General features: G+C 37.8%; 4 protein-coding genes and 1 pseudogene across 6 annotated transcripts; 3 read left to right on the top strand and 2 right to left on the bottom strand.

Annotated features, from left to right (window-relative positions):
• Positions 1-275: 275 nt before the first annotated feature.
• Positions 276-7,509, bottom strand: LOC106351723 (DNA-directed RNA polymerase II subunit RPB1-like). The gene is made up of 14 exons (XM_048745088.1): positions 7,227-7,509; positions 6,835-7,098; positions 6,457-6,759; positions 6,221-6,379; positions 5,992-6,153; positions 5,686-5,906; positions 5,463-5,604; positions 5,045-5,380; positions 4,662-4,948; positions 4,311-4,569; positions 1,176-4,240; positions 997-1,068; positions 656-855; positions 276-564 (listed from the first exon to the last, which is right to left on the bottom strand). The coding sequence occupies exons 1-13, from the start codon at positions 7,308-7,310 to the stop codon at positions 690-692; spliced, it is 5,520 nt and encodes a 1,839-aa protein (XP_048601045.1). The 5' UTR covers positions 7,311-7,509; the 3' UTR covers positions 276-564; positions 656-689.
• A 453-nt stretch (positions 7,510-7,962) lies between these two features.
• LOC125580863 lies at positions 7,963-10,992 on the top strand. The gene is made up of 3 exons (XM_048746110.1): positions 7,963-7,970; positions 8,195-10,561; positions 10,671-10,992. The coding sequence occupies exons 1-3, from the start codon at positions 7,963-7,965 to the stop codon at positions 10,990-10,992; spliced, it is 2,697 nt and encodes an 898-aa protein (XP_048602067.1).
• A 102-nt stretch (positions 10,993-11,094) lies between these two features.
• LOC106370484 (probable prolyl 4-hydroxylase 8) lies at positions 11,095-13,173 on the top strand. Of its 3 annotated transcripts, XM_048745091.1 has the most exons (8): positions 11,098-11,412; positions 11,493-11,583; positions 11,724-11,821; positions 11,900-11,997; positions 12,278-12,407; positions 12,502-12,689; positions 12,772-12,860; positions 12,934-13,173. In XM_048745091.1, the coding sequence occupies exons 1-7, from the start codon at positions 11,216-11,218 to the stop codon at positions 12,843-12,845; spliced, it is 876 nt and encodes a 291-aa protein (XP_048601048.1). In that variant the 5' UTR covers positions 11,098-11,215; the 3' UTR covers positions 12,846-12,860; positions 12,934-13,173. The 3 variants fall into 3 exon arrangements, with proteins under 3 accessions (XP_048601047.1, XP_048601046.1, XP_048601048.1); XM_048745090.1 differs by having other exon boundaries at positions 11,095-11,412; positions 11,724-11,997; positions 12,944-13,173; XM_048745089.1 differs by having other exon boundaries at positions 11,096-11,412; positions 11,724-11,997.
• A 4,857-nt stretch (positions 13,174-18,030) lies between these two features.
• LOC106354303 lies at positions 18,031-19,559 on the top strand (annotated as a pseudogene).
• On the bottom strand, positions 19,508-24,494 carry LOC106351933 (aconitate hydratase 1-like). The gene is made up of 20 exons (XM_013791670.3): positions 24,325-24,494; positions 24,135-24,239; positions 23,890-24,050; positions 23,725-23,817; positions 23,457-23,642; positions 23,208-23,369; positions 22,895-23,039; positions 22,645-22,787; positions 22,506-22,562; positions 22,325-22,404; positions 22,170-22,245; positions 21,774-21,959; positions 21,602-21,669; positions 21,407-21,525; positions 21,194-21,315; positions 21,015-21,113; positions 20,441-20,920; positions 20,262-20,360; positions 19,922-20,164; positions 19,508-19,842 (listed from the first exon to the last, which is right to left on the bottom strand). Exons 1-20 carry the CDS (start codon positions 24,326-24,328, stop codon positions 19,774-19,776), a joined length of 2,697 nt encoding a protein of 898 aa, XP_013647124.2. The 5' UTR covers positions 24,329-24,494; the 3' UTR covers positions 19,508-19,773.
• Between the last annotated feature and the right edge of the window lie 2,856 nt (positions 24,495-27,350).

Genomic DNA, 27,350 nt, shown 5'->3' with positions numbered 1-27,350 from the left:
ATTCTTCAAAGGTTATAATCATTATTAACTAGACTAACTCTATAAGATTAGGTAAGTGGTGGTGGATCTAGTAAAAAACCCCTTTAGTTATGGCGAATGTAACTAGAAATTAATCGAATAAAACAAATGTAGAATCTGCGGATAAAGTTTTTGATTTTTTTAATTCACATTGGAAAATCCAGTCGTTTAAACTTCAAAGTGGGGCACATGCCAATCAAATACTCTTGTCGGAACAAAGTATTTGTCCGATTCAAATCATCTCAACGAAGCAACAGTAACATAAAAGAATCCTTTCATAGAGTATTACTTTCTGAAATCGAACAAGCAAGAAGTACTCAACAACCAGACGAGGAACCCAAATCCATATGAAGTTTTCCCATGAGAGGATTGTATCCATTGGGCAAATATGGGTTTTTTGGGGCGATGTTACATAGCTTTAATGGTACGTTTAGAACAAATTTAGAAATCATGAAAAAGAGGATACTAGGAAAACAGTGTCACAAAGATATCCACTGTGGAGATGCTTTCGAAACGCTCTTTCTTCCTTTTTTTTCTCAACATGCCCTGCTGGTTATACGAAATAACATGTGGCTCAGATTGTGGCTAGTACGAGTTTTAAACCCAATGGTTCCAAAAGGTTTAGACGTTACGTTACCTAAAACTTATATATAACGTCTCTCCTCTCCATTTCAAGGGCTGCTTTTACCATCCTTGCTGGCATCTTCTCCAGTCTTGTCATTTTCATAGCCTTCGTGTGGTGTATACTGACCGGTGGATGAAGAAGAATAGCCAGGAAGTGTTGGTGAGTAGCCTGCGCTTGGGCTGTAGTCAGGGCTTGCTCCTGAGCTGTATGGGCTGAGACACATTTAACAGCAACAACAACAACAAACCGGTTACACTTTATTACACAATTCAAATGCCAAAAGACAATAGTTGGTGAGCATTTTCAAATAAGATCGATGCATACAACGGATTAAAGTGTATTAAAATTCGAACCTGCTGGGACAGTGTGTTGGACTTGAAGGTGAATACGATGGAGAAGTGGGCGAGTACGATGGTGATGTAGGGCTGCAGAGTAAAATTTGATCAAAAGAGTTAACAAATTGAGAAACGACAAAGCATTAGAAAAGTTTTACAGAAGTTGAAACACTGAAGAGCGGTTTACTACTACTCACCTGTAGTTTGGTGATGTAGGACTGTAGCCAGGGCTAGCTGGTGATAGCCTTGCATCGCTAGGAGAGTAAGCCAAAGATGGACAATATTTAGCAGACTGAGGATTGTAGCTTGGAGACGTAGACCCGTAACTAGGTGAGGTTGGACTGTAGCTTGGTGAAGTTGGGCTGTAGCCAGGAGATGTAGGGCTGTATGCGGGTGAAGTGGGACTGTAAGAAGGCGAAGTTGGGCTGTAAGATGGTGAAGTAGCGATGTAAGATGGAGAGGTGGGGCTGTATGCAGGGGAAGTAGGGCTGTAAGCTTTGTGAGCCGGTGATGTCGGACTGTAACTTCGGGATGTCCGACTATAATAGCTAGGGGAAGTGGGAGAATAGGAAGGACTTGTTGGGCTAGAGCCAGGAGAACTGGGACTGTAGTAGGGCGAAGTGGGACTGTATGTGGGCGAGGTGGGACTGTAGTAGGGCGAAGTGGGACTGTAGGTGGGCCTGTAGATTGGCGAAGTGGGGCTGTAGGTGGGCGAAGTGGGACTGTAGGTGGGCCTGTAGTTGGGGGAAGTGGGACTGTAGATGGGGGAAGTGGGACTGTAGTAGGGAGAAGTCGGGCTATAACCGGGGGAAGCAGAACTTTGTCCTGGGGATGCTGGGCTGTAACCTGGAGATGAAGAAGGTGAAAAGGCCATTCCACTAACATACGGAGAGAACTGTGCGTCTGACGTTGGCGACGATCGCACATTTGGAGTCAAGAGGTAGTTTGGTGTCATCATCATGCTTTCATGATAAGGAGTGCCTGAAAATGGTGAGCGAGCAGGAGTCATTCCAACAAACTCCAGGCCATCCATATAGCTAGGGAGCTGAAGTTCAATAGCATTCTTCAGCATCTCATCGTTCAGATACAGCTCACAATCTCCTGTTCCAATTGGTGCAAGCTGGCCAAGCATTATATTCTCGGTCACGCCACGCAAGCAGTCCGTCTCAGCATAAGCCGCAGCATCCAGTAGAATATCAACCGTTTCTTCAAACGAGCACCTCATCAGAGGGCCAGTGTCGTTTCTGTTGATCCCATGTCGAGTGATCGCCATCAGATGACCACGATAGGTCATCGTATCACACAAGATGGCAAGATGACGGTAGTTCACATAGGAGCCATCAAAGGATATCACAACTCGAAGCTCATCCAACAAAGCACGGCGAACCGCCTCGATTCCGAGAACTTCCATAATCTCAATCAAGTGATTGCTGGTTGTCCTCTTTGGATCCACATCTTCGTGGCACATCACAGCCAACAGATTAACACCTTCTGTATCTAACATCCACTCTTCAGACGTCTTGAACCCTTCCTCCTCATCAAACTTGCTTTTCCTAACCTGTTTGATGAACACCTTGTTGATGTCTGGAATACCCCTCAGCGCCATCTCCGTCAGCATGTTGCTCTCAATCTTTTTAAGGAACACATCATCCTCAGCTGATTCATCTTGCCCTTCTCCCTTTGCTCCCTCATCGTTCATAATACGAATCCGAAGGATCAGTTTCTCAGCATTGTCGTCATTGAAAATGCAAGTCAGATCATCATCAAACTCAAGGTTGATCTTCTCAGCAATATCCGCCATACTCAGCTTCTTATCGACCATCATCTCGCGGTTCAGCTCTATACGAAGCAGCCAAGGAGATATTTTATCCGGAGAAACATCTTCATCAGGCATTTCGTAGTATGACCTCACAAACTCATAATCTTCTTCTATTATAGTACTCATCGGATCCGGGTCATACCAGACCTCCGTAGCTTGAGTGACACTCCTGAGAGTAGTATACTCCAAAGCACATTGAACAGTTTTGGCCCCTTCTTTTGATCTGCTAGCTTCCGGTGTGAGGTAGACAGATAGAGAAGGTGTCTTGATCCGTTTAGCAACGTTAATAATCTCTCGCAGCCTTGGAACACCGAGGGTAACATTCTTCGCACTGACACCAGCGTAATGGAAAGTGTTCAGAGTCATCTGCGTAGCAGGCTCTCCAATAGACTGAGCAGCAACACAACCAATCATCTCCCCGGGAGATACAAGCGACTGCACAAATCTCGATTCTATCTCACCAATAACCCACTCAAAAGCCTCGCGGCTGAGCTTGTACTCCTCCAAAACTCTTTTACTAGCGAGAGTGCTGCGAAGCAAAATGTTAAAGAACAGCGTGGCGTTTTTCTGAGCTTCTACACTCAGTGCATCTTCACCGGGAACAACCAGCAACCTCTCCTGTAACTTATCAACCGCATCAACGATTTCAACCGGGTGCAAATCCGAGATCTTGCGTAAATCAATCTTGAAAGTCTTCTGCGCATTCCAGATATGCCTCTTGATGTTAACAGGTAACGGCCAAGTGCTATCACCGTTTGTAGCAATCTCAGTGCCGAGTTGGTATCTGTCAGCCTCAAGCTTCTGATACTCAGCATCAAACACGTCACGCAGCTCCCGGATCCCTTTCAAGTCCTCAAGATGTTCGTCGCTTAGGTAAGCTGGATTCCAGTTGACGTCATCAATCTCGTACTTGAACGTCCTGTCGAACTCAGACTTCTTCATTTTCAAAGAGTCCAGCTTCTGTGACTCGATCCACACAGCGTCCATACCATCTTCCCCATAGAGAAACTGAATAACATCGCCCAACGAGTTTCTCACCGTCCCGTCATATTTAACCATAATATCCTCCATGGCCTTGACCAACCGCCTCTGGATGTATCCAGTCTCTGATGTCTTCACAGCGGTATCGATAAGACCTTCCCTTCCTCCCATTGCGTGGAAAAAGAACTCCTGGGGAGTCAACCCACGCAGGTACGAATTCTCCACGAACCCACGGCTCTCTGGACCGTAATCATCTTTGGTGAAATGAGGCAACGTCCGCCCGTCGAAACCAAACGGGATCCGTTTCCCTTCCACGTTCTGCTGACCAACGCAAGCAGTCATCTGAGAGATGTTAATGAAACTTCCTTTGGATCCTGCTGTCACCATGGCCTTGAGGTTGTTGGTTTCTGCTAAACTCTTTTGAGCACTGCTTCCAGCATCGTCACGAGCTTTATTCAAGACCTAAAATGAGCAGTAAGTGAGTCAGCATAGATCAGAAAACTATATTATTATCAAGCTATATTTAATATACCTGATTAACTCTGTTCTCAAACGTCTCTGTCATAGTTCTCCCCGGCTCAGGGTCCAGTTTCTTTTCCTGGAACTGACGGATAAGATCTTTCACAGCAGTTTTGGCAGTAGATATAGTCTCGTTAATTTTCTCCATCGTCGACGAATCAGCAATAGTGTCACCAATTCCAATGGTGAAACCATTCTGCAGTAGCCAGTAGTTGACAAGCCATTGAGTATGGCCAAGGAATTTTCTAGCTGCATCAGGTCCAACTTCTTCCCTACAAACCACGTAATAAAAAAAACAAATGAGCGCATGAAACCAATTAATGTTAATATTTTTGTGATAAGTTAAGAAGATGCATAATCTTACCAAATGACATGCACGAGACTTCCGTTACCGGTACCAAGGGTCTTTTTGCAGAGAGTTCCAGCGAGAAGCTCCCCTCTTTCAATTCTCACTTGAGTATCCCCTGGACTTATGTATCCCGTCTCTTGATCTGAATGCCATGCAGAGTACCTGAATAGATTTATCTGCTTTGGTATGATAAGATTAAAGACTTGTTTGCCAGTCCAAAGAGGACGAGGCTTCAAAATTGCGGGAGCTGGGACTTTCCCATCGAAGTCTTCCCACCACATAAGCGTATTCATGAATACATCCTGAAAAAATGGAAAAAAAAATTTAGCATATCCTTTCATTAAACAGAGAGATTTTAAAAAAAAAAATAGAGAGATTTTTAAACAAGAAGTGGTTACCTTCTCAATGAAGGTATCTCTCTTTGTAATTTTACGGCATCCTAGAAGTGTATCTTGCACAATACCCATCACAGGCCGATTCGCCTGGGGGGAGACTATACATTTGGGAACCATCATCAGCTCCAACACCTCGGCTCTAGTCTCGAATGACTGTGGTACATGCATGTTCATCTCGTCCCCATCAAAATCAGCATTGTAAGGAGAAGTGACAGACAAGTTCAGTCGGAAAGTGGAGTATGGCATGATCCTAATCCTGTGACCCATGATAGACATCTTGTGAAGACTTGGTTGACGATTAAACAGAACAAAGTCACCATCAATTAAGTGCCGCTCCACCTGTGGAAATGAAAGCATAGAAGAATTAATACTTCCAAAAAAAAAAAAAAAAATTTGTGCCTTGAGTGGAAAGAATAAATACTTTGTATCCAAGTTCCAAATGATGATCACTGCTCTTCTTAAGGTAACGAAGGTCTAGTCTTTGGCCATCATCTCTAATGATATATTTAGCTCCAGTCTTGCCAGGTGGAGGATGTGACCCATTATCCACCAGCTCCTTTAATCTGGCAATAGAAATGTTGTCAACAAACATGGAGAAAAAATACTTTCTCAAGATAGAAATAAACACCAGAAACAATAATAACCTTTCAATGTTATATGGAGTAACTGTTTCAGGGTATGTGAGATTCAAGGCTATACTCCACGGTACACCAAGTTCATCGATATTTATCGTTGGATCCGGTGTAATAACAGTACGTGCAGAGAAATCAACTCGTTTTCCCATCAAATTTCCCCTGATTCTGCCTTCCTTCGCCTTCAGTCTACTACATATTGATTTAATGGGCCTCCCTGATTTTTGAGTAGCCTGAAAAAAAATAAAAAATAGGCCAAACAGATCAAGCAACGTCTGTATGTTTCAGACCAGATCTTGAGGGATATAAAAGCATTACCCTTGGCTGTCCAGGCAACTCGTTATCAAAATAAGTTGCTATATGAAACTGCAAGAGCTGTGTGAACTCTGATATAATATGAGCTGGTGCTCCACTTTTCTCCTGTCTTTTCAAGTTTTCGTTGTGTCGGATAATCATTGCAAGCTGATGAGTCAAGTCATCCTGCACCAACAACAACACATTCAGTTGGCATAGTGAAAAGGCAAGTTGAGATATGAAAGTGACTTACCTCACTTCTGGAAGTAGCATCCATCATTACAGATGGTCTAACAGGGGGTGGAGGGATAGGAAGCACTTCTAGAATCATCCAGTCAGGACGAGCATACTTGGGGTTGAACCCTAGGAGTTGACAATCCTCATCGCTAATCCTCTTTAAAACACTCAAAACCTGCAAAAAAACTCACATGCCATCAGATTAATTACCCCCAAACATTACATTCTAAATATAGAAAGAAAAAGACAAACCCTGTCAGCACCAAGCGTCTTTTTCATTTCTGCACGCTCTGGAAGCTGGTCCTGCTCGTCGTTCTTCTTCCTCGTTATTTTATACTCAGCAATCATCTTCATGCCCTCGATAGTCAGCTTCGGTTGCACTGCACCACATCCACCACGGATCTTCTTCACGGGTCCGTCCATGTCTTGGCTTTGAACGTCCTCGAGATTATCGTCATCAGCACATTTAGTCTTGTTTTTGCACGCTTCCAGAATCTTCTTAAGTCTATTCTTGGGGTTCTTTATCTTCATAGCCTGTTTAAACTTATGCTCCTCCTTCACGAAAAAAAAGAAGAATAAATTAACACAGATGCAAAGCAAAACAAGATCAGTTTCGTTTCATCCATATACCTCATGAGCTAAGATCTTGGAGCAATTGAAGCAAACGCAACGCATGATACTCAACACCGTTTTCATAAAACCGACGTGGTACATAGGCTTAGCGAGCTCAAGATGCCCGAAATGCCCAGGGCACTCAGCCATGTTAGCCATACACGTCTCGCACTTCACCTTCCGATCAATCGTACCGAGACGAGCATCGCTCAATCCTCCAACCTTGGGTTTACCTTTCTCGGTGGTCTCACTATGCTCAACGTGCATAACAGACATTTGCCTCTGAAATAAAAACAAAAGGCCGTTAGAAACGAACTTTCGTTACTGTTCACTCTCAGTTCAATTTCTCAGCCGTCTGTTAGACGGCGGAGCAAATGAGCTTAGCAAATGTAAAGAGAATGGAGCATTACGATCTCATCGGGGCTGAGAATCCCAAACTGGACCACACGGACTTTTGAGACCTCAGCCGGAGAGAACGGGAACCGTGTATCCATGACGGCGAAACTCCGATCAAAGGAAACGGAACCCTAGAAATTGGTTATCAAAATCGATTAAAAATGTTCTTAGTGTTTCCCTCGCTTTTTGAATTTGTTTGAATATGTGAAGAGTCAGTTTTACAGTTTACTTGAGCTTAATTTTTTTTTTTTTTGTCTGACACGACCAGATCTGGATTTGCTCTCGCGAAGATGCGAAGAGAGGTATGAACAAAGAGAAAGAACTGATACCCTAAGCCTCTTATTTATAAAGAAGTCAGCTCCTCATTAGTCGGTTGTTGTTAAATGGGCCGCAAATGTCTTAGGCCGGTTAAATGGGCCGCAAATGTCTTAGGCCTTCGTTTCCTTTTTAGAAACTAGGATCCAAAATTCTACGCTGACCAAGGAAACATGACTTTGGTTTATCAAGATCTCTATCGGTTTAGTTTGTTTGTACTTACTATTCATTTCCGGTTTAGTAAACCGATACAGAATATTTTTTAAGCAGACAATAAAAATTTAACATTATCAGAAGACAGTTAGTAGATTTCTCAAAAGAACAATCAAGCTCTACACATCATAATTGGTTTCTCAAACTAAAAGTGTTGCTGGACTTAGTCCATATTCTTAACACTACAATAAGTAGGGTTAATTATAATATTTTTTTAGAACAATGAGCAGGTTAAACTAAGAGCAGGTTAAACTAAGAAGTGGCTACAAATCTACAATACCTGATTTTTTTTTTTTTTACAATACAATACAATACATGTTTTTTTCTGTATCAATTGACAAGTTTAATTAATACATGATATTCAGCTACTAGTTACTACAAGTGTCTCAAAACTATAAATGAAGGAAATGATCTTTATGCTAGAAACAATAACCTGATAAGTATGCACTTATAGGTTGAGAAGCCACTCTCTGTATCTAACTAACACGTTAGATACAGAGGAGATCAAAGCTGCTACCTTTACTATTCATCCGGACAAAGCTCCTGGACCCGATGGTTTCTCTGCCAGCTTTTTCCAAGCCAATTGGGAGATTGTGGGACCATCAATCATCAGGAAAGTTCATCTCTTCTTCACCTCAGGAAGTCTCAGACCCTCGCAAAATGTTACTCATGTTAGACTAATTCCAAAGCTGGTGGGAGCAAAAAAGATGACAGACTATCGTCCTATAGCGTTATGCAATGTCTTTTTCAAGATTATTTCAAAACTCCTAGCACTACGTCTAAAACAAGTTCTCCATCTCATTATCTCAGAGAACCAATCAACATTTATTCCTGGAAGAGCTATTGCAGACAATGTACTGATTACACACGAAGTTCTACAGTTTCTAAAGACATCACAGGCACAAAAACGATGCACAATGGCAGTAAAGACAGACATGTCTAAAGCATATGACAGAGTTGAGTGGACTTTCATCTCAAAGGTGCTTCAACGCCTAGGTTTTCACTCTAAGTGGGTAAATCTAATTATGCAGTGTGTGTCTACAGTTTCTTACTCCTATTTGATAAACGATTCAGTACATGGTCTTGTAAACCCTAAGCGAGGAATAAGACAGGGAGACCCACTCTCCCCGTATTTATTCATTCTCCGTGGTCAAGTATTATCCGGTCTATGTCAAAAGGCGGAAAGAGACGGTACCTTTCAAGGTATCAAAGTGGCAAGGGGCAGTCCAAGGGTTAATCATCTGCTTTTTGCAGATGATACCATGTTCTTCTGCCAAACGTCCCAGGCCAGTTGCAACAAGCTGAAGATCATCCTTGAGAGGTATGAGAAAGCTTCGGGGCAGAAAATAAATGTCGATAAATCCTCCATCACGTTCTCATCAAAGACACCACCTGAAACAAAAAGAAGCGTTAAAGAAACTCTAGGAATTGACAAAGAAGGAGGATCAGGAAAGTACTTGGGACTACCTGAACATTTCGGGAGGAGGAAAAAGGACCTATTCACGGCCATAGTGGATCGCATCAGACAACAAGCTTCAAGCCGATCAACGAGACACCTATCCAGAGCTGGGAAGCTCACTCTGTTGAAGGCGGTGCTGACAGCAATCCCCACATACACCATATCTTGCTTTGAGTTACCTGTCAGTTTGTGCAAAAGAATTCAGTCAATTCTAACTAGATTTTGGTGGGACTCATCGGATGGGACAAGACGAATGTGTTGGGTAGCATGGGACAAGTTGACCAAACCAAAAGACAGAGGAGGACTAAGACTTAGAGACATACAATTGTTCAACCAAGCTCTTCTTGCTAAGCAAGCTTGGCGACTGCTTACGAATCCGGAATGTCTCCTAGCCAGGGTTCTACTAGGAAAATACTGCCACAAGAGGTCATTCTTAGAAGTAGAACTACCGGCAGTGTGCTCTCACGGGTGGAGGAGTATTTTACATGGCAGGGACCTACTTAGAGGAAGAGTAGGTAAAGCTATTGGTAACGGGATCAACACTAAGATTTGGAAAGACTCTTGGATTTCTCTAGACTCAGAGCTGAAACCATACGGACCCATACCAGATCATGCTCTAGACCTAACAGTGGCTGATCTCCTTACGACAGACATGAAGTGGAACAAGAAGAGAGTGGAAGAACTCTTACCTCAGGTGGCTACAGAAGTTCAACTCCTTCATCCTGGCCATGCAAACACAGAGGATATCTTCATATGGCAACCGCTACAGTCTGGTACCTATACCACAAAGTCTGGTTACTACGCAGTTTCTACAAAGGAGTTAACACCTCTCGATGAGACCACAGAAACATTTGGATGGATAAAAGATGTCTGGTCTGCAAAATGCTCACCAAAGATGAAGCTTTCCTTGTGGTCAATCATCAACGAAGCCATACCGCTGGGAGAACAACTGCAAAAACGTGGAATTAACTCAGATGTGCAGTGTATCAAATGTAAAGGTAGTGAAACGGTGATGCACACCTTTTTCTCTTGCCCTTTTGCCCAAGAAGTCTGGAAGCTAATCCCCCTGAGACAAGTAGTTCACCTAGCTACGGACATAAACTTCAAGCAAGCTCTAGTTGAATTCAGGACCGCAGTCTGTTTGCCTCCATCAGGGATTGCAACGACGGTCCTCCCTTGGGTCCTTTGGGCAATTTGGTCGACTCGAAACTTGCATGTCTTTGAGAATCGGATTCTATCACCTATGGAAACCGCGACAAAAGCTCTGAATCTAGGAAGAGAATGGAACAATGCACAACAACAGATTCAATTAATCGGTGAAGAAAGTGATACTTACATCAAGAAGATCGACAGGAAACAATGGTGAAAGCGGCACCTACACGACATGTAGATCAGATGCGGCATACGATAAGAGATCAAAACGGGCAGGAATCGCTTGGATCTTCTCTAATGGAAACGGAACTCACCTCAGCCATGGTTCAGCTACGCTTGAATCGATCACCACACCACTAGTAGCGGAAGCAATTGCGCTCCGATTTGGTCTCCTCTCTGCATTGGAACTTGAGCACCATAAGCTCAAAGCTTTCTCTGACAACCTAACGCTCATCAGAGCCATCAACAACGACATGCAGGTAAAAGAGATCTTTGGTATTGTCAAAGATATCCAAAGGATCTCATCTGCGTTTGTCGAGATATCGTTCTCTCATCTCTCCCGATCGCTGAATGTGGAAGCGGATCGTTTAGCAAAACTCTCTCTATTTTCTTCTCGTGTATGTGACCCATCCATGGACTAAAACTACTTTGGGCCTGAGGCCATTTTCTAATTTAAAAAGCAAGTGTTACAAAAAAAAAAAAAAAAAACTAACACGTTAAAGAAGAAAACAAATTCATTTACTCATAACTTAGCTTTCCATATTCAAATGCATGTTTTCAGTGTAACGTCTTTTCTTTCGGTTTCATTAGATTCTCTACGGTTTTTTGAAAACTTGTAGACAAAAACAAACAATCCAATCAAGAATGGTGAAGAAACCGAAGCACCTTCGTCCTCAGCCGCGTAAATCTTCATTGACGACGCATGCTTTCACATTTCTCATACTTGCTCTCTTCTCCATTCTCATCCTTCTCGGTCTCGGGATCTTTTCACTGCCCAGCACCAGCATGATCTCTTCAAGGCCGGACGATTTCACCACTGTTGAACGGACTAGCGAGGATAGGTTAGAGAAAAGGGTGTTTTTGAGTTTTTGTTTGCACATGTGGAAGTGATTGAGTTAATAACTTTGGTTTTGATAAGCAGGGAGAGTTATGGAGACGAAGAAGGTAATGGTGAGCGTTGGCTTGAAGTTATATCGTGGGAGCCTAGAGCTTTCCTTTACCACAATTTCTTGGTAAATTTGTTTCTTCTCTAAGATAAAATTTAGACTTGTTATGTGCTTAATATTCGTGTAGTTAAGATATTTCTTGCAACTCAAGCTATTAGTCTTTGTTTTTTAACCTTAGGCTCTGTTTTTCTTTGAATTTTGTAAAGACGAATGAAGAATGTGAGCACTTGATTAGTCTCGCAAAGCCTAATATGGCGAAGTCAAAGGTGGCTGATGTCAAAACTGGAAGGAGCAAAGACCGCAGGTTCTGTACTCTTTTTCCCCTTCAAGTTGCATCTGGAAACTTCCTGAATTTTAAATATCAAAATGCGTTGATGTGCAGAGTACGAACAAGTTCAGGAGCTTTTCTTAAAACTGGGCATGACGAAATAGTGAGAGAGATTGAGAATAAGATTTCAGATTTCACATTCATACCTGTAGGTATGTGGCTTTGCTTCTAACTTGTCCAAAACATGATAAATGTTTAGATTTTTGGAATTCTTGAAATTTTGAAGGCTATAGGAACTTAGTAGATGTTTCAATAATAAAAAATTAAAAATAAAAATTAAAAATTTGGAGGACATATGTTTATGTATTTTTTTTTCAAAAAAGTTAGAGGGGTTATAAACCAATGTTTGACTTGACTATGTCCAGGACCGGCCATGTAGCTAGTCTGCGTTTTCTTGGGGAGCTAACTTGTAAATTTGCAATGTCAGTGCAGAAAATGGAGAGAGTCTACAAGTTTTACACTATGAAGTTGGGCAAAAATATGAACCTCACCATGACTATTTCACAGATGAGTTGAACGTCAAAAGAGGAGGGCAAAGAGTTGCTACTGTCCTTATGTACCTGTATGTAAACTAAACCATTTTCATGCATGCACAATCTTTCCTACTATCTATGCGTTAGTTAATCTTCTTTATTTGCTTCTATACATTACTTTAGCTCGGACGTTGATGAAGGCGGTGAAACAGTTTTCCCTTTAGCCAAAGGAAATATTAGTGATGTCCCATGGTGGAACGAGCTCTCACAATGTGGTAAAGAAGGACTCTCTGTTCTTCCAAAGAAGAGAGACGCTTTGCTCTTCTGGAGCATGAGGCCTGATGGGTCACTAGACCCTTCGAGTTTGCATGGTCAGAGGGAGATATAGCATGCCTTTCTATGAAATTTAAAATTACTAGAGATCTAAAACCAAAACTCCTTTGATTGGTTCAGGTGGATGTCCAGTGATTAAAGGAAACAAGTGGTCATCAACTAAATGGCTTCACGTTCACGAGTACAGGAATTGAGTAAAAAAAGAAGAGGTAAGCTCTTAACCTCACTTTAGTGATGATTTTTTTTTTTGCACTGTCTCAGATTGTTTTATTGTTTCTGTAGTCTTTTGCAGGTTTCCATGATCTCATCTCACCAACATCATCATGTACTAGTATGTGTATCACCAGCAAAATCACGTTCTGGGCTTTAATTAAGTAAAACTTACTTATGTAGTTAATGTTACCTTTTTTTTTCTTTTGGAAACACAGTTAATGTTATACCTTATGAAGTATTTTATTTCTTACCTCTATTATTATATATAAAAAACGGTCTAATGATCAATTTAAATACTGTTTTTAATTATTGTATAAAGAGATATATAGAGTTGTGTAGCTATCCTCTTTTTTGTTATTATCACTCACAAAATTCAACTTAGAAAGTAAACCCTAGATAATATATAAAGCCTCAATCGTTTTCTTCATAAAGTTCGCGCTTCATGTACGAGTTCATACCCTAATTCGATTCTCTTGCGAATTCACCATGTCTACGTCGACTTCACCGTCTACTACCTCACTGTATCTGAAGCAGAGGATGCACAAGCTAAAGATATATGGAGTTTCAGACCTTATGCAGCACATCGACACGTTCAAAGAAACAATGGGTGGTTCAGTGACCGTGAAAATTGATGACTTTAATAATTCATCAATCTTGTTGTGTTCTCTTCCCCCTCTGTTGACAGCACTTACGTGTAACATGGAGAAGGTTGATGCTTCCTTGCGCTTTCCTCATGAGCGTTGGCCTGAAGTAATCTCAATGAAACCTAGAGCTTTCCTTTACCACAATTTCTTGGTAATTCCTTCCCTTTTTTTTAATTATTCTTTTGGGACAAAATTTCGATTTTAGATACCTTATTTGGTAGATGAGACTTTGCTAGTTCATATAGCTTGTCAGACAAGTTAAAGAAACTAGAACTTGTCTAGGGTTTGTGCTTTAGATCTTCTTACTTACAACTCTCCAGTTAAAAAAAAACACATAGGATCAACTCTTTCTATCATGAGAAAGAATGTAATAACGTAATCTTCGGGTTCATCTTTTTGGATGATTTATATGAACTTGAAAGGTTTAGGGTTTGATCTAATGCTACATTTCTATAAATTTTATGTAAAGAAAAAAGCTTCTTAATTACAACTTTCCAGTAAAAAAAACACATATGATCCACTGACACATGTTTCCCTTATGAGAAAGAATGTAATAACGTAAATCTTCGGGTTCATCGTTTTAAATGATTTATAAGCACTTGAAAGGTTTAGGGTTTGATCTAATGCTATGCTTTCTATAAATTTTTATGTAAGAAAAATGAGGAATGTGAGCACTTGATTAGCCTCGCCAAACCTTATATGAGGAGGTCATTGGTGAGTGGTTACGGAGGGGGAAAACAAAGCAGGTTCTGTAAATTCTTTTCGTTTTGTTTCTCCCCCTCGTCAAGATTTGAGATATGGAAGTGTCCATTAATGTGCATGCAGCGCGAGAACGAGCACGGGAAGTTTTATTAGTAGAGGACATGATAAAACTGTGGAAGAGATTGAGAGGAGGATTTCAGAATTCACCTTCCTTCCTGTAGGTGTGTGATTCTTTCTAATTAAGGATATTGTTGTTACAGACTTCCCTAAGTCCAGTGGAGGACTATCTGTTTCACCAAAGAAGGGAGACGCTGTACTCTTCTGGAACAAGAGGCCTGACGATTCTCAAGACCCTTTGAGTTTTCATTGTGAGAGAGACAAACACATTGACTTTCTTTATGCGTTTCGTAAATCATAGTACTATTACCCTTGTTAACTTGGTTTGATGAGGTTGATTGATTCAGCTGGTCGTCCAGTAATCAAAGGAAACAAGTGGGCAGCAACTAAATGGTTTCACTCTCAGGAATATAAAGGCTCCTACACTAATACAAAACAATCAAAATAGCTTGTTTTGAGAGGTAAGTAGGCTCTTGACTTCACTTTTTGATGACGAATCCTTTGGATTGTATTTAATGTTTCTGTCGTCATTTGCAGGTTTTCATGATCTCAAACATGAGATGTCACTGGAGTTAACCTCTTTCTCAGTTGAAAAGAAAATAAGAAACCCATTATTTCTGTGCTTATCTAATTAAGAAAATATATTTTTTTTCTCAGTTTTTACGCTATGAAAACATGATTTATAATTCTATCAATGCGTCTTACCCATCATTTGGGCCGGGTCGTAAAACAGAAGAGTTGTCATATTTATTTTAAAACGCATTGACAGTGACAATGGTTCTAGTTGACTAGCAAAAAGCAAAAGATGAAGTAAAACAAACGAAGCACAGTTAAATTAAACGCAACTCTCCAGCTGGTATAGTGGCATAGGAGGTCCACCTGGAGTGCCCGCTCCTGGATTCGAGTCTTGGCCACTGTAGATTTTATATGTGGGCTGCAGCACCCGAGACCGAAGACCGTTACACGGTGAGCCACATGGTGACGTCCTGGCAGCGTCCATGCTCACTTCGGTCTCTAGTCTGGACCACTTTGGTGGGGTCAGGATACTCGGTTAACAAAAAAAAAAAAAAAAAATTAAATTAAACGCAACTCTCATCCTCCTTCATGAAAACTTTATTATTGCAACAAACCTTCTGGGTACAGAAAGCTCTCTGGGCGCTTATCAGTTTTAAATAATATCCCTCCGTGATTGAAATAAGCCACTCCACCAAATCTTTGTTTGATTCAGGTGGCTGTCCGGTGATTAAAGTAAACAAGTGGTCATCAACTAAATGTCTAAATGGCTACACGTTCACGAGTTCAAGAATTGAGTTAAAAAAAAAAAAAAAAAAAGAGGTAAGCACTTAACCTCACTTTAGTGATGAATCCTTTGTATTTTCTCGAATTGTTTTAATGTTGTATGTCGTCTTTTGCATGTTTCCTTAATCTCTTGTCACCAAGAACATGTACTAGCAAAATCGCGTTTTCTTGCCTTTAATTAAGTAAAACTTAAAAAAAAAAAATTAAGTAAAACTTTCTTATGTATTGTTAGAGCATTCCTAACTGTGGGTATATATTACCACTAGGTGTCTTCCTGCACCATGTGCAGAAAAAAAATTTTAAATACTTTTTAACAGATAAATATAAATTATATTTTAAAATAAAATTTTATTAATATTGTAAATTTTCTTTTTCGTATCAATATTTTAATATAAATTTGATTAATTAAACATAAAAACAATATTTAAGAATATGCATGTATATATTTGAAATTATAATCTTAGATAGATTTTTCTATCTATTTATTTTAATTAAATATATTAAATAAATTTGTAAAAGTAGCATAATTACCAAAAAATTAAAATTAATCAATATTTATAAAATTTGTAGATATATAAGAAAATAATAATTTTACGATTAAATTTTTATAATTTTCTAAAAAAATTGTATACATTTTTGAAAATTTTAGTAATAAAATTGTATAATTTAAAAATATATAATTAAATTATATTTTGAAATTTTTATAATGCCATATTTTAATATATTTATTTTAATGATGATTTATGAGTTATTTCCATATTCTAAAAAATTTCCAAAAACATAAATTGACATTAAATGTAATATATGAGTTATTATCATATTTTAAAAAGTTTACCAAAAATATAAATTAGTATTCAATGCAATTGTCCATGTTATATTAAGCTATAAGACATGTCATCAATTTCAGTAGACATGTCATATTTGTTTTGTAAAACTGATTGTAGAAAAGATATGTGACAAAATAACTTCGCAAATATAGTCTAGGGATCTATATGTAAGATCTATAATTTTGTTACAACTTAATTAATAAATAAAATTTAAGTCACTAAAAAAGCTAAGCCAATCATTGAATAACATTTATGCGGAGAGTATGTAAGTTTTTTTTTGTTGAGGTCCTAGATAGAGGACCATTCCTTCCTTTCTCTCCACTTTTTTCTAACACATTCATTTATTTTACCATTTAAAGAGTTTAGATATCTATCTAAAAAACATGGGTTGAGGTTGCCTTTACCTTTTGAGAAACATTACAATTTGTTTTCGTTTAGAAATAAGTTGATTCATTTAATTATATAATAAGCTTTTTATTAAACTAACCATAAATTCATTACTAATGTGCTTTATTATTTTCTTAAATAAAAATTACGTAATTGCCTAATGTGGCTAAAGTATATATGACAATTAATAATTTTGAATAATAAAAATTTGATAAAAAATAGTTTATCTTCTATCATATTTGTTTAATTATATACTATTAAAATAAATTAAACAACCACATTAACCATATAATAAAAATTGACTATAAGTTATTAAAAATGTTAAAAGTCTCAAATTCAAATTTTGTGATTCATGGTTTAAGAAATTTGTTATGACAAAATACTAATGATTACAAAATCATATAAGTAAAAAGTCCAATTTAATTAATTATTAAGATTAAAGGATATATATATCATTTTAAAATAAACTATATACCATAAAATACATAAATATTTTAATTGCAAAATTTACTTTGAAATTGTTTTTGATAAAAGTTTTGAACAAACATTGACAAATTAATTTTTTTTTGAATTATAAATTAGTAAAACTATTAGTCCCACAATAAAAAAATTTATTATCCGTAATTTAAAATTTTTGCTATAAAAGATACAATTGATAAAAAAAACTATTGAGTAAAAATCATTATTTAATAGACATTAATATTAAAAATATACTATGTATGTTAATATTATTTAAATTAAATTATATATCCTATCAAATAAAAAAATATTGGTTGGATTAATAAAATTGATTTATATGTTTGCACTAATTTAATTATATATGTAACATTTACTGATTTTTAATTATTTAATATATATATATTTATTATTTTATAGTATGTAAAAATTGTAATACATAAAATTATTTACATATAATGTTCATCCCGCGCGGGTCTTATAATCTAGTAAACTATTAAACAAACAAAAGAGGCATGTCTTATCGATCAATTTTACATATTGTTTTCAATTATTATATAAAAAGATATATAGTGTTGTGTAGCTGTCCTCTCTTTTTGTTATTATCACTCACAAACTTAAAAAAAAAAAAAGTAAACCCTAGATAATATATAAAGCCTCAATCGTTTTCTTCATAAAGTTCGCGCTTCATGTACTGAGTTCATACCCTAATTCGATTCTCTTGCGAATTCACCATGTCTACGTCGACTTCACCGTCTACTACCTCACTGTATCTGAAGCAGAGGATGCACAAGCTAAAGATATATGGAGTTTCAGACCTTATGCAGCACATCGACACGTTCAAAGAAACAATGGGTGATTCAGTGACCGTGAAAATTGATGACTTTAATAATTTATCAATCTTGTTGTGTTCTCTTCCCCCTCTGTTGACAGCACTTACGTGTAACATGGAGAAGGTTGATGCTTCGTTGCGCTTTCCTCATGAGCGTTGGCCTGAAGTTATCTCAATGAAACCTAGAGCTTTCCTTTACCACAATTTCGTGGTAATTCCTTCCCTTTTTTATTATTCTTTTGGGATAAAATTTTGATTTTATATATACTTTATTTGGTAGACGAGACTTTTCTATCTGCATGCTAGTTCATGTAGCTTGTCAGACAAGTTAAATATACTAGATCTCGTCTAGGGTTTGTGCTTTAGATCTTCTTACAGTAAAAAAAAACACAGAGAATGTAATAACGTAATCCGGCTTCATCCTTTTAAAGGATTTATAGCAACATTAACAGCTACAACCTCTCCAAGATTCTAAAACAAAAAAAAAAAAAAATATTATTATAATATTTTACTTATACAGATTCTTAAAATTCCTGCAGTGAGAACCCTTTGCTATTCTCTCTAATTTAATTTATTTTTCATTTTTCTTTAATGGTGAGAACTCCTTTTATATTGGAGGTACTCTAAACACTTCAAAGGTTTAGGGCGGCTCATTGATCTTATGCTCTGTTTAATATGTAAAGAAAAATGAAGAATGTGAGCACTTGATTAGCCTCGCAAAACCTAAGATGGTGAGGTCAATAGTGAGTAATGCGATAACCGGAGTGCAAGGAGTAAGCAGGTTCTGTATACTCAAAATCTTTTTGTTTTGTTTCTCTCCCCTTGTCAAGATTTTTAAATAAGAAAGATTTGAGATTTGGAATTGAAGTGTCCATTAATGTGCATGCAGCGGGAGGACGAGCACGGGAAGTTTTATTAGTAGAGGACATGACAAAATTGTGGAAGAGATTGAGAATAGGATCTCAGAGTTCACCTTCCTTCCTGTAGGTATATGATTATTTCTAAGGATATAGTGTTGCTACTCTTTGACCCCCACTTTGATGGATTGGGAAGAATTGCTACTTTCCTTATGTACCTGTATGCTAAACCATACAACCCCTTTTTATATATAATAATCTTATATGTCTCATGATCAGTCACAAGAAGCGATATTATCTAGTGAGTAAGCAAGTAAGTTAGTAATCTTCTTTCTTTTAATGATTAATTAGGTCAGACGTTGACGAAGGAGGCGAAACAGTCTTCCCTAAGTCCAGTGGAGGACTATCTGTTTCACCAAAGAAGGGAGACGCTGTACTCTTCTGGAACAAGAGGCCTGACGGTTCTCATGACCCTTCCAGTTTGCATGGTGAGAGACAAACACAATTGCCTTTCTTTATGCGTTTCGTAAATCATAATATTATTACCCTTTTTGACTTGCATAATGAGATTTAAACATTTGATTGGTTCTCAGCTGGTCGTCCAGTAATCAAAGGAAACAAGTGGGCATCAACTAAATTGTTCCAATTGACTAGGAAGAAGCAAAACAAAAAAGAAAAGAAAGCAAAGTTTAAATTAAACGCAACTCTCATCCACCTCCATGATAACATTTTTATTGCAACAAACCTTTTGGGTACAGAAAAGCTATCTCTGGGGCTTACCCGTTTTCTTATTGTTTGATCAGGTTCCTGATCACGTATTGCAATATCCCTCCGTGATTGAAATAAGCCAACTCCACCTGCCATTCCGAATTCATCTTTAATAATACTCATTACCACTCTGCTTTTAAAGCTAGAAAATAGATCATCTTGTTTTACCTCTGTGTCGAATCGAAGTGTACATGTGAAGGATTTGCCATTGTTTGTGACTACCGTTACATCTTGTCCTGGTTTGATCTCACTAACATTGTTTGGGAGCTCAATGGTGTAAAGCTCCTCCCCCGTTAGGCCTAGAGTCTCAGCATCCTCTCCTGTCTTGAAGCACAACGGTATGATTCCCATTCCCACCAGATTGCTTCGGTGGATTCTCTCAAAGCTCTTTGAGATCACAGCTTTCACCCCCTGTAGTCAAAATATTAAAGAAAAAAACACATAAAATGTAAAAAAGGTGTTTGTTATTAATGAAAAAACGAAGCATATAAGAAAACCAGAAACGTACCAGAAGCATTGGACCCTTAGCAGCCCAATCACGAGAACTTCCACTTCCATACTCAGCTCCAGCCAAAATGATTGTGTCACGTCCTTCGTTCCTGTATTTCTGGTACACCACACAAATAGTGAATCATCAAGACCAGTAATTGCGATCAAATAGAGGAACAAGGAAGTCTGGGAGTGTACCATGGCAGCATCAAAGACAGAAAGCTTCTCTCCACTGGGAATGTGAACTGTCTTGGGACCAACTTCTCCTTTCAAGTGTTTGTTGACTATACGGATATTGGCGAAAGTGCCTCTCGCCATAATCTCATCATTACCACGGCGACTCCCGTAAGAGTTGAAGTCTCTTCTATCCACACCACGTTCCATCAAGTACTTAGCCGCGGGACTGTCCTTGTGGATGCTACCAGCTGGTGAGATGTGATCAGTGGTAATACTGTCTCCGAAATTGAGCAAACAGTAGGCGTCCTTCACACCATGTGGACCTGGTGGAGACATGGTCATGCCCTTGAAATAAGGTGGCTCGTGAATGTAAGTTGATTTCGGATCCCACTCGTAGAGTGTGCCTGAAGCGACAGATAACTCGTTCCACATGGAATTCCCTTCGGTGATTGCTTCATAAGTGGCTTTGAACATATCAGGAAGAACACTAGCTTGCACAACCTGAAAGAAAATTACGAAACAGAGAATTGACTTCCCTTCCATTTATAAAATTTTATTGTTTATGTATTACACGAGCAGTCCGCAATATATTTACCTCGGCCACTTCTTTGTTAGAGGGCCAGATGTCCCTGAAAAATATCTTTTTGCCGTCTTTACCAGTTCCAATGGGCTCCGTCTCGAAATCAATGTCAACCTACAAGACCATTCATGGTATTCATATAACATATCAAGAATGCTTGATTGTTAATGGTTTTAGAGTTAGCATTAACGTACAGTGCCAGCCAGTGCATAGGCTACAACAAGCGGAGGGGAAGCTAGGTAGTTTGCTCTTGTTAATGGATGAACACGTCCCTCAAAGTTTCTATTCCCGGACAACACAGCGGATGCCACCAAGTCTTGTACACATACAGTATAAAAACATATTAGTTTAACCTTCGAAAATTCAAGTGAATAAGTATTTTCATCATCAAGTACTTGAGGATTTACCATTATCAACTATTGCTGAAGCCACAGCTTCATGGATATCCCCTGAGTTTCCGATGCATGTGGTGCACCCATAACCAACTATACTGAATCCAAGCTGATTCAAGTACTTCTGCAAGCCACTGCAAGACTTGAAACTCAGGACCACACGATACAGAGAAATATATAGCATAACATTCAGTGGTTTATTTGCAGTACCTCTTTGCCAAGTATTTTGTTACAACTCCGGAGCCAGGAGCAAGACTAGTTTTAATCCATGGTTTAACCTAATATTGGAGAAATTTCAGATACTTTTATTACTTCCACTGACAGAAAGGTTTGAGAACAGGATCACACAGAAGAAACAGCCAGAAAGGCACAGTAGTCAAACCTCCAGTCCTAGTTCGCAGGCCTTTTTTGCAACCAAGGCAGCGCCAAGCATAACACTAGGGTTTGAGGTATTTGTGCAACTGGTGATTGCTGCTATTACAACATCTCCATGTCTAAGCTTTGCCGGGGTCCCGTTAAAGCTGAACTCTACAGCCTTGCTCTGTGCTTCTTTTCGTACAGCAAACCCCTGAAAATATCATGGATTCGGTTGAATCACTAACCACAATTTTTGTGTACTGGGACTAAATTATAAAACCAGAAGTGTTGCAGGACACAGTTGTCTATTGGAGCCATTTAAAGGCTCAAACACCTCGCCATAACACCTACTATTGTTTGAAAACCACAAGTAATCTAATTAGGAATTTCTTTTGAAAAGAAAGGAAAGGAGAGTTCTAACCTTGAATCCTACTCTGCTATCCAAGCAAGAATGCCAGTCAGCTTTCATTTCCTTCAAAGGAACGCGATCATGTGGCCTGTATTGTGAATAGAGAATAAAGGTTATAAGTAGATAGATCCTAGAAAACTTATATAAAATAGATTCGCTACTAGTACCTCTTCGGACCAGAAACACAGGGCTCAACATCCTCGAGATTCAATTCCAGATTTGAGGAGTATACTGTCTTACTCGCCGGCTGAGATGAGTAAAGAGTTTCCGAGTGGAGAATATGTTATGTTCTATGATAGACGAAAATAGACATAAGAAATGAAGCATCAGAGATGCGCAAGGTTTTACCTCACTGTAGTCCACAAACATCTTGTTTGCTCGCAGATATGCCTCTATCATAGCAACCTGAAATCCAACTCATAAATCACTAACCTGATGAAACGCAATATCAAAATAAATTATGGAGATTCCCCTCGCAACCCCTTACAGTTTCATCGCTCCTGCCTGTCAATTTGAGGTACTGCAATGTGACATGATCGACGGGGAAGAATCCCATGGTTGCACCATACTCAGGAGACATATTAGCAATTGTAGCACGATCAGCTAAAGATAATTCTCTCATCCCTTCCCCTGTTGTAGTAAAAAAAACAACGGATGCATATATGAGTTAGCCTAGCTCAGTCAAGTACTGGATAGGTACAGAAATGACAAATATCAAATATTTTTCAAAAATGTACCGTGGAATTCAACAAACTTTCCAACTACTCCATGTTTCCTCAGCATCTGAGTGACTGTTAAGACCAGATCAGTGGCCGTCATTCCATCCCTCAGTTTTCCCGTTAGCTTGAAACCCACAACACCAGGCAGGACCATGCTCATTGGCTAAATAGAAAGAGATAAATTCATGTTACAGTTTATGAGAGAAGAAACTTCAACAAAGTGTTAAATTTTGAACTGCCAGAGAATCATCCCTTAAATATGAACCAAAGTTTCAGAAACAGTTCAGGCAGTTAGTTCTGAGTTTCTGACAGAAAGAGCATATAATTTCACCTGACCAAGCATGGTAGCTTCGGCTTCAATACCGCCAACTCCCCATCCAGCAACACCCAGTCCATCAATCATAGTGGTGTGAGAGTCAGTTCCAACAACACTGTCTGGGTAAAGAAGTCCATTTCTGTTGAAAACAACTCTGGCAAGGTACTCTAGGTTGACCTGTCAATCGCAAAATAATAAAAACTTATTCTATCTAAGCATCAAACAAAAAACTAATTCAGTTATTTCTGAACCCTTATTGCTTACTTGATGAACAATCCCAGATCCAGGAGGTACAACAAGCATGTTGTCAAAAGCATTGGAACCCCACTTAAGAAAAGCAAACCGTTCTTTGTTACGCTGGAACTCGAGCTCCATATTAGCCTGCACTGCGTTCTCTGACCTCGCCACATCCACTTGAACAGAGTGATCAATGACAAGATCTACAGGGACCTACATGCATCAAGACTAAGAATCAAATCTTGTATCATACCACAAGGAACACTATGATATCAACCAATCTAAATCAACTAACCAGAGGATTAATCTTATTAGAATCACCACCGAGATTGTTCATCGCATCTCTCATGCAAGCAAGATCAACAACCGCAGGGACACCAGTAAAGTCCTGGAAAACAAACAGAAATCAATCACAAGCATTATCTCATAAAAGATTGTTCATCTAATAAGCTGCGTTTACCTGAAGAAGCACACGAGCAGGCTTGAAGGGAATCTCAACCTGTTTGGGAGAAGTATTCTCCCAATCAAGAATCTTCTCAACATCTTTGCTCTTAACTTGAAACTCATCGCAGTTACGTATCGCCGATTCGAGAAGGATCCTAATCGAATAAGGTAGCTTATCTGCATCATCCACAACAACAACAACAACATTTCTCTCGATCAATTTTTTGTTCGTAGCAAAGATCAGGATCGAAGCAGACTCACCGATCCTCGGATCGTTGAGAGCAGGCAAGCTGTAGTAGTTTCCGAACTCGCCACCACCAGGCTTATCCAGCGCCTTCAGTATGCTGCGGAAAGGATTCTCGGAAGCTGAAACGCACATCGCAAACAAGAGATCGAATCATATCATATTGGATCATAAACAAAAAATGGAGAAAGCAGATAGATCGTTTACCCATGGATGGATCGTTAGAGCTCGGTGTGGAGAAGCGAAGCAGAGAGAGATCTGTGTTGAGGGGAGAGAGGAGTTAGTGGAGTTGGTGAGGCGATGAGTCAGCAGCTGAGAAGGAAGGATCTTTTATTATATGAAAGATCCGTGGCGCGTGGGGGGGGGGGGGGGGGCTCTTCTCGTCACAAGTGTGGCTGCTTGCTTTTTATTTTCCTTTTTTTGTGAATATTCATTGCTTTTCTTTTTGGAACAAGTGAATTATAATATTTATTTTAATTTGATTTTTATGTATTTTTTTCCATCTAGAAATTTATATTAAACAGAGCTAAAGCCCAAAATTGTTTTATACATTATGTATTATTATCCTCCGCTTTTTTTATGTATTATTATCCTCCGCTTTTATTTCCTCAAATAGATAATTCTTCCGATTACCTTTGAATCATGTGCAAATAAAAAAAATATTAAAAAAAAGTTAAAATTGTTTTATACATTATGCTTTAGTAAATTTGGGCCCATTACAGCAAATCAGATTAGCAGATCATTTGGGCTTAGTAAAACAAAAACCTACCCAATCTACAGCTGAGGGCTGGGCTTGTTTAGCCCTCCTTGTTTAGGATATGATTAGATAAATGTGTTCTTAGTAATCCATTGAAGAACATAGTCCATCAATAAGAATTATCTAATTTATAATTATTAATGCATGATCCATCATTGCTCAGTTTATCTGCATTTTTTAAGAAAAATCTCACCAGTTTTGTAAGTCCATAATCTTAAGCACTTCAGTGTATTTATCTAACAAAATGCATTAATGGTTTGGTTAGTTTCTTTTTTTTACCAGACTAGAAAGAGACTCATCTGATTTCATCTTCTCTGTCGGTGGTGTACTTTCTTTCAGTCTCCATCTCGATAGTTTGAATGTGAATAAACTCATATATGTACAAATATGTTTAGATTCATGGAGTGATTTGACTTGGCGATGATTGCATACAAATAAATAAAGGAGTAGATATGCAAGTGGGGCTGGGTTTTTTTTTTTTGTCAACAGTGGCTGGGTTAAATTATCGATCACGTCAATACAAAGATAGTACCGGTAAAACGTGACCTGGGTGGGTCACCATGTAGATAACCTACCAATCATATATACTTATTTTTCTCTTCTTTATTTTCAGTTGGCTTTTATCTTCAGTTTTTTTATGGATCAAATCTTCATTTTTATTATAGCCTTGTAGGTCAAACTTATCTGTTACTTTCACTTTTCAATCGATTGGCCAAAAGAAAAAAACTTTGTATAAAATGCTAAAAAGTCATGCTGAATCTCAAAATAACAAAACATCACGAACACACCGAATAACCTTTTTTATTATTTGAGAAGCATTTTAAACAATTAACTTTATCACCGTGTATGATTAACAAAAATGTCATTTCCTATGTGTCATTATGAGAATCATTCTCACACTCTTTATTAAATAGTCCTCTATTGCCTAGACTAATTACATGTAATACAATTTCTCATTAAATTTAATAATATGAAGAGATTATATTACTATACTATATGAGTTGTGATTGCATTACTAAAAACTTAGACAATACCCGAGATAACCATTGCATGAAAACATAAGTAAGCTAAATTTCGTTCTTCTATTGGTCAAAGCGAGACGTAACCGATGGTTATGCCTACAACATTATCTCTCTTTGATCAGTGAGAAGAAGCCTTGCATATATAACATGAAACATTTCAAGGTATAGTTACTCACTTCAATGGATTTTAATAATTATCGAACAAAACATATATAGCCACAAAATGAATGGCAAAATATAGTTATCTGTATTTTTAGCATAATATTAGTGGATTGAGCGATGTGTATGCTTCATTATTTTACAAATTTTTAGTATAATATTAGTGGATTCTTCGATGTGTATGATGTATTATTTCATAGAAGCTATCATACATAATTTTTTTTTAATAAAAATTGGTGGGATTTTGACTATATATATACAATTCATGTTTTATAAGATTCATGTTTTTTACAATTCATAAATAAAACATGACATTTTTTTGGACTGGAAAATATAAACGATTCAGAATTACGTTCTTCTATAAAACTTCCTTATGTGACATTTATTTTGATTAATATTTTTGGATTATTATGGGATACATGAAATTTATTTTGGGAATTTATTTTAATAGCATCAATATAAACGTTTTTATATTGTAAAATCAAAATGTTGTCTATAAAAAATCTATTGAATATCTTGCTTGATTGTAAAATACATCTGAAAAGGAATTTCATATTAATTTTTTTCAATTCCTTAAATTTTGCAACAAGACTTTTGATTTTGAAATTATATTAAATGGTAACAGACATTAAATTTGGTAATTTATATCATTCATCTCTGATTAAGTTTAAAGTCAAATATCATTTTATTATGGACTTCCTTTATTTTCCCTCCTTGCATGTAAGACTTTCTACAATTGTCTGGAAATCTAGGATTATAATGTTATGCGAAATTAATAGGATTATCTGATATTTGTAGTCACAAATGATAGGGTTTTGACTATATATTCGATTCATATTGTTATAATTTGAATATTCTTTACGATTTATGAATGATACATGACATTTTTTTGGGTCTGAATGTATAAACGATTCATAATTATGTTCTTCTATAATTATTTGGTTTGTGACATTTATTTTGGTTTATTTAGAGACAGTTATATATGTGAGTAAAATTTAATTTGAAACTGGAAAATATAAAAAAATTATATTGTAAAATCAAAGTGTCATATATAAAAAAATTATAAGCAATCTTGAGTGATTGTAAAATACATTCAAAAATTGGTGAAACTGTATTAAAAATTTCTGGGTTATCCCTTAATTTTGATTACAAGACTTTTGGATTACGTAATTAACATAAATGTTGACAGACATTAAATTTGGAAATTTATTTTTTTTCGATTCAGTTTAAGGAATATGTCATTCTTAATGTAGACTTCCTTAATCTTTTCCCTATGCATATATTACTTTATATAC

The sequence above is a fragment of the Brassica napus genome, chromosome C1 (assembly GCF_020379485.1).
Source record: "Brassica napus cultivar Da-Ae chromosome C1, Da-Ae, whole genome shotgun sequence".
Lineage (NCBI taxonomy): Eukaryota > Viridiplantae > Streptophyta > Magnoliopsida > Brassicales > Brassicaceae > Brassica > Brassica napus.
Note: the sequence above shows the minus strand (reverse complement) of the source record. Positions and strands in the feature narration are given on the sequence as shown.